Below are 6,673 nucleotides of genomic sequence, written 5' to 3'. Positions count from 1 at the left end.
ACTGCACCGAGGACAGCGTAGAAGAGCCAGGAGACACCTCAGAAACACACGGACGGCACGCACCCGTGCCGCAACCAGTACACATTCCTGAACCATGAGTGCCGACGCAGACCCATCCTCACTGGCCGATTTCGACTGAGAGGAAACCCCCGGCTCCCCCTCCACCCCGGACTCTCCAGACATGGCCGGGAACGTCAAAGGCAAAACACGTTTCTTAGGGGGCACTACATCAGGGCGCGTTCAAAGCGCGACCCAAACTCAGCCAGAGCAGAGGAAAAAAACCCCCAAGGACAGCGCAGTACCGGCAGCACCGACCGACCCCCTAGACGAACCCGAGGGGGCCCCGGGGCGACTGGCAAAGGAGCGCAGGCGCACGGGACGCGCAGACAGGGGATCCAGAGGGGTCCGCAGAGCACAGCCCTCACAATGCAACCAGAAGGTTCGTCCTTGCGAGCCATGATCCCACAGGCACCAACAACCGCCCACCAGACGACCGCCACGGGCAACAGGGAGACCACCGCAGCACCCACGATCCCCGGACCTATTTTCATCCGGCACCGGCTGTGTCCGACCCACGGCAGAGGAGAGCTGCCCCCCCCTTTCCAGCGGCGCCCCAGGCCAAAAGGAAGCTCCCCCCCCATCCATCTGGGGTTGAAAGGAGTCCTGGGAGGAGGTGACAGCGCAGAAAGGGCATTTTGCCCTGATCCAAGATGGCGGCCGCGGACCGCGGCCCCCCTGGGCTAAGTAGACACCCATAGCCGACCTAAGCCCCCATAGTGTCCACAACCAGGCACACCGCTGGCCAGGGCAGGAGCCCTGGGACGTAGGGACACAGGAGGAAGGGCATATTGCCCTGATCCAAGATGGCAGAGTCTGCATGCGCTCGACGGCCACCCAGGGGAGACTACAAGGATCCATCTCCATCCAGCATGTCGCCCTGGTGACACTTGCTAGAAGAATCGCGAAAAAAAAAACGGAAAAAGGAAATACATTTTCCAGAGAAACATTTTTAGCTCCTTACTCCTGACGCTAGGCAAAAAACTGGAGACTTGTCAGCAGGTGGGGGGTTGGGCCACCAGCAGGGGCCGCCCCTAGGCTGTAATTGGTCTTTAGTTTTGTGCCTAGCGTCCTTCTCCTGCAGGTGGCGATATTACCCTACCATACAGGATCTACGATCTGTTGCCCTGTGTCCTTCAATGAACGGGAGAGAAAAATAAAATAAAGTGTGGATTTGTCCAGAGTATTTTCTGGGATGAAAGTTTCTTTCCTTGCACCAAGCAAAGTATGCCTTCCATAAGTGATGGTAGACCTTGCGTTAAGTAGACTTTCTGGCTTTTAACATTGTGGAAATCACAAATTCGGAGATACCCCTGTTCTCCAAGGCTAGGGGTTCCACAGCCATGCCATTAAAGTCAGCGAATGTGAAACAGAATGATAAACCAGTCCTTAAGACAGAAGGTTCTAGCAATTGGGAAGCGCTTTAAGAGCATCTGCCAATCCAGAGATATGAGATCACTGGACTGCCCTCCATCTCTATCCTGCAGAAAAGATGAGGTAGAAGTTTTGGGGAATGGCGTGTTGATCAGGTTGTATTGATCTTCACTGAGCAACCAGAACATCCACTGCTTCTGCCAGAGCCTCTCTGCAGGTGCTAGGAGGTTCACATCCTGTGCCCCCATCTGTGACACAGATTCTGGAACACTTCCGGGTGTAGGGACCATTGTCCCTAGAAAGGCATGCATAGCAACCGCATTTTGCGCACCTGCTCTGCAGCCCAACATTTCAGTCAAAGAGTCATCTGCGTTTTCACTGAGAGAAGACTCACCTGGGATTAAAAGGACAGGAGACATCCACTAACCTGTCCACAAAGTAGACCAGGGCTGTTTGCGTAAGCACAAAGCTCTCCACAAACAGAGGATCCAGTTAAACAGAGGATCAAAGAAACAGGATCTCTACGTATGGCCCTGCTCCATTCCATTGAAGGCTGACAGACTAGGCATCACAGTCACAGCAGTCAAAAAGTTGTAAAAAGAATCCAAGCGTTTGTCGATGAAATCCCTAAAACTGCTGGATCTAAGGTGGGAACAGCCAACCATAGATCCTAGTGCTGCCCCTCCCTCTCCCAGTTTGAAAGCTATTGTGTAAGAGAGAGCAATAGCAAGACAGACTAAAGTGCTTTTGTCATTTGAATGGTGAAATGCATTTCATTATTTTAAAGTAATAGAAAACTTAATTACTGCCATTTTTTAATAACTGCCTGAAGTTCAGCTTTAAATTAAAATACTTGTCTAGCATACACAAATTTCTTACCAGTCTGTTGCAGATGACTAAGGGTCACTTGGTCCACTGGAAAAAAAGCCACTGTGGCCCCATACTCCGGACACATGTTGGCTATTGTGGTGCGGTCAGCTACTGAAAGCAGGGACACACCCTCTCCAAAGAACTCTACAAATCTCCCAGAAATCTCTGCTTTCCGTAAGTGCTGTATAGAAAAGACAAAAAAAAAAAAAAGGGTTGGATGACCATTAAAGTTTAGATATAACCTACTGAATCCTAACTAGGGATGTGCTACCTCCTAGAACATCATATTTCTGTCCATCACTCCACTGCAAATACTTTAGCTCACTTCCGGTACCCGTGATGCCCATACAATAAATGGAAGATGGACATTTGTAAGAAATTCCAACCCTTCATCAGTGGGCTTTTTTTTTTGTCTCCATTTCTGTCAAGTAGTAATGGGAAAATTCTCCAATAGAAAACTGAGAGCCTAACCCCGATTAACCAAAAACAAGAAAGTTTCAGCTGGAGTTAGACTTTATAGTTAAGATTGTGAAACAATGTCAAGTGATTCAGCGGATAAAGTTAGTGAATCTCTAGCTGCAAGTCTTGCTAGAAGTTATTCGGCTTGCTAAAACACAACAAGAGGATACATAGTATCCAATAACAGCATCTTACCTTGGTGATGTTTAGAACAACATCTATAGAAGTAGCAAATTGACTTATTGATCCGGTCAGCTCACATCCAACAACTTCAGGTAAAGTTAATGTAATAGGTATCCCCAACATGGCAGCTTCAGATTCTATTCCACCCATGCCTGAAAGATAAATATATTTTTTAATGCATCTATAGCAAAACGTTTTATTGTAGGTTAACTAGGGCAATGCGAGAGCCTCTGTCAGCACTTCCTGTCCTGCACATAATTCAAGGGGCGGGATTCTGGGACATCATTGACCTTATATGCCACATGGTTGCGCCTTTGTTTATGTGCAACTTCTGGGTAGGGAATGCTCCAGCCACAGCTGATTGGGCGTGCACTGCTCCCAAGCTTCCAGATTCGGATAAGCTTGGGTTCCTACCAAACACAAGCTCATCCCTACTCACAAACCTATCTTGCATCGGGTACTCAGTTTCTGTCCGAAGGCACTAAAATCTTGATATGCCTCAAAGTTGTAAACTGTGGGCAAGCATCCAACCCTACTTTAAAATTTAGCACAAGCTGCACTGTTATCTAGTAGGAGTGAACCAAATCCATTAGACTTGCTGATTAGTCTCAGCATTCACCCTCAGTTAATTGAAGAACATTTAATTTAAAGCTGAGCACCAGGTAATCGTAAAAATACAACTTGCAGTTAAGAATCCAATAAAAGAAAAAAAAAAAAATGAAATGCATTTTTGAATGTAAATAATGCAACTTCCTGAATCTGTCCTGATATTAGCCTCTTGCAATCCACTGAACAGCAGCACTGCAAGAGGGAGGGTCAGTACTATAAGCTGAGCAGGCTATGTTGTATAAACATGTGCTGACTACAGAGCTTGCTGGCTGAGTGAAAGATGACCTAATTTGCCATGCCTTCATTGGCTAAGTGAACGAGCAAGAAGGTGTCTAAGCTGTACTGCTTACCTGCAATTTTACTGTGTATTTACTGTTGATGTTTACCTGGAGTTCAGTTTAATAGTTTACCATGATAGTATAAAAGACTGTTATAGTATACATGACACAAACAGTAACGATCACGTCTGTGTAATCAGAGAACAAAAAACATTCTTACCCAAAGCCAAAATTCCAAGACCATTCAGCATAGTAGTGTGAGAGTCAGTACCAAGTACAGTGTCTGGATATAAGAGATCTCCCTGATCCATCACAACTCGACACAGGTACTCCAGATTCACCTGATGCACAGTCCCAGTTTCTGGAGGCATCACTGTCACATTCTGAAAGGCCTTTGAACACCACTGTGCAAATAAAGCAAAAAACACACACTGTGATCAACAAATACAACATTTAAAGTGTTCTTCAACGTGAACAGAATATTACTGGATATTGAGTCCTTATATGTATATTAAAGCACCAGAGAATGTTGATCCAGGGAATATCCGATTGTCTTAGGATCAGGAAGAAATTTTTTCCCAGTTGGAGCAAATTGAACTATGCCTAAAAGGGTTTTTTTTGCCTTCCCCTAGATCAACAGTGGGCATAGCGTTCTGTTTAGGGCTGCAACAACTAATCAACATAATCGATTATTGAAAAAGTTGTCAACTTTTTCACTCATCGATTAATCGGCTTCTGATTGGTTTACGGCTCCACACACGCTGCGCGTCGCACCTCCTTTCCACCGCACGTTCACAGCCCGCCCACATCCACGATCGGCACAGAGATGTGGGGAGGGTAGTAAGGAGGAGCAGGTGTGGGGGGGAGCAGGTGTAGGGGGATGACAGCTGCCGATGGATCTGTGATGGACTACACTCAATACAAACTAGTAGTCCATCACTGGATAAATCGGACAAAAATGTATTTTTTATCCGATTAATCGAACGTAATAATCGGCTAACTAATCGATTTTGAAAATAAGCGTTAGCTGCAGCTCTAGTTCTGTTTAAGGGTTATTTTTCCTCCTCTTATCTCTATAGGTTGAACTCGATGGACTTGTGTCTTTTTTTCAACCTATGTGAACCTGTACTTTGCTCACACAAAGCAACAAGTTCACTTTAATGCAGCTCTATCCCTAGCAGGGTATAGTTACCTTATAGCAGGGTATAGTTATTATTATAGGTATTAGTTAAGGTACTTGAATGCATTTTTAAGATTTAACACCTGAGTTAGTGTCACTTTACCTGTACAAAACATTACCATACCTTTAAAAACTGGAGTCTCTCTTTATTCCTGTTAAATTCAATCTCAAGACTTTTCAGTGCAGCTTCAGGCCTATGACAGAAGAGAGGAAATGGTTTACATAACAAATGTGTTTTCTGGTAAGGAACGTAAATCATTAATTACTCACACTGCCATTTAAACTTACTCAGGAATGGGTTGCAAATGGAAAGGACAAAGAATTGGGGTGTTTTCAATCTGCTCCTGAGAGCTCCTGTTTGATGCTCCAACATTACAGGATCCCTTGCATCCACTCTGTCCTCTACACTGAGCTTTAGAAACTGCTGATTTGGCCGGGGAAAGCTTGGATGTGGGTCTGTGTGATTCTGTGGAAGCTGCACTTGGGGCACTCTGTACTGCACTATAAAGAAAGAATTTACAAATAAAACAATATAAAAGATGCAATTCCAACATTTCAGACTCCGCTCCATAATCAGGAAAGTCTTATCAGAATACTTCTATATGACTATGGCAAAAAAAAACAAAAAAAAAAAAACACGTCTGCATCACATGATATTCAGAGCTAAAATAAAATTAATGGGTATTACAAATCCATTTTATAGCAGCTCTGTTAAAAGGACCTGTCTTGTCAAAAGAAAAACTGAAATGTTTTTAAAAAAAAAAAAGCCAAAAAATGAATATATTGCAACTATCCAAATCCTAAATGTGGTGTCTGCATTCATTTTCTTTAGGCTTTTTCCCTTTATTTTCCCCTGGTGATCTGGCCAGTGAAACACCGGGGCAGTACGTACTATAGGTGCGTTTTTTAGTTCAGTGAAATGCGTATTTTTATACGTCCCTGGTGGTATGATTTTTTCCCCTTTATTTTCTCTTTTTTTACTTTCAAACTTCCCGCCGGTTCCGCCCCCCTGCGACGCGGGGGGATCACGGACAAGGTAAGACCTACGCTGTATTCCCGAGTGTGGCTCGGGGTTACCGCTTTGTTAACCCCCAGCCACACTCTGGTATAACAATGGAAATGTGCTAAAATACGCCCCAAAGAAGCTCCTGTACTTGTTTGGGTTGAAATACGCCCAGGTGGGAACCATGCCCATAGGAAAGTATTGGATTTCACTTGCTGAGCGTTTTTCAGGGATTCGATCAGCGCTGAAAAACGCCCAGGTGTGAACCCGGCCTTAGGGTGACTACTCTTTGTGGAGAAGCAATGAGCCAACATTGTAAACCTGTGGAGAGGATAGTGTTAGATGCCCTAGGATTTGACTAATTAAATCCGAAGTCCAGCTAACAAATTTCAAGCAGTTACAGCAAGTTTTCCTTTTGGAATAAAAATTTTACATAAATTAATAAAAGCTAATCCCTGTCAGTGTTAAATGGTTTGTCTCAACCCTCTATCTGCCACTTTTGCTGGACAGCTAGGTCTGTGAAAGTTAGGTAAAAAAAATAACAGACTTACCGGTTGGATCACCAGAAAGGACAAAAAAAAAAAATCTAATGCAGCCACCACATGATAACCCGCAATACTTTCACATTTTTGCTTTTGGATTTACATATGTTTATGTGCG

The 6,673-nt window shown here is 44.5% G+C and overlaps 1 protein-coding gene across 1 annotated transcript in view; it reads right to left on the bottom strand.

Moving 5' to 3' along the window:
- IREB2 (iron responsive element binding protein 2) overlaps window positions 1–6,673 on the bottom strand; it is a 27,331-nt gene that overhangs the window by 17,661 nt on the left and 2,997 nt on the right. The window contains exons 5-9 of the mRNA XM_018552764.1: window positions 5,299–5,511; window positions 5,135–5,204; window positions 4,051–4,234; window positions 2,956–3,095; window positions 2,311–2,482 (exon numbers count right to left, since the gene is read on the bottom strand). Coding sequence (XP_018408266.1) covers window positions 2,311–2,482; window positions 2,956–3,095; window positions 4,051–4,234; window positions 5,135–5,204; window positions 5,299–5,511 — 779 coding nt within the window. The remainder of the gene's footprint in view (window positions 1–2,310; window positions 2,483–2,955; window positions 3,096–4,050; window positions 4,235–5,134; window positions 5,205–5,298; window positions 5,512–6,673) is intronic.

The sequence above is a fragment of the Nanorana parkeri genome, unplaced genomic scaffold, assembly GCF_000935625.1.
Source record: "Nanorana parkeri isolate BGI_ZX_2015 unplaced genomic scaffold, ASM93562v1 scaffold97, whole genome shotgun sequence".
In the NCBI taxonomy this organism is placed as follows: Eukaryota; Metazoa; Chordata; class Amphibia; order Anura; family Dicroglossidae; genus Nanorana; species Nanorana parkeri.
The sequence above is the reverse complement of the archived record's forward strand: the minus strand, read 5'-3'. Positions and strand labels throughout refer to the sequence as shown.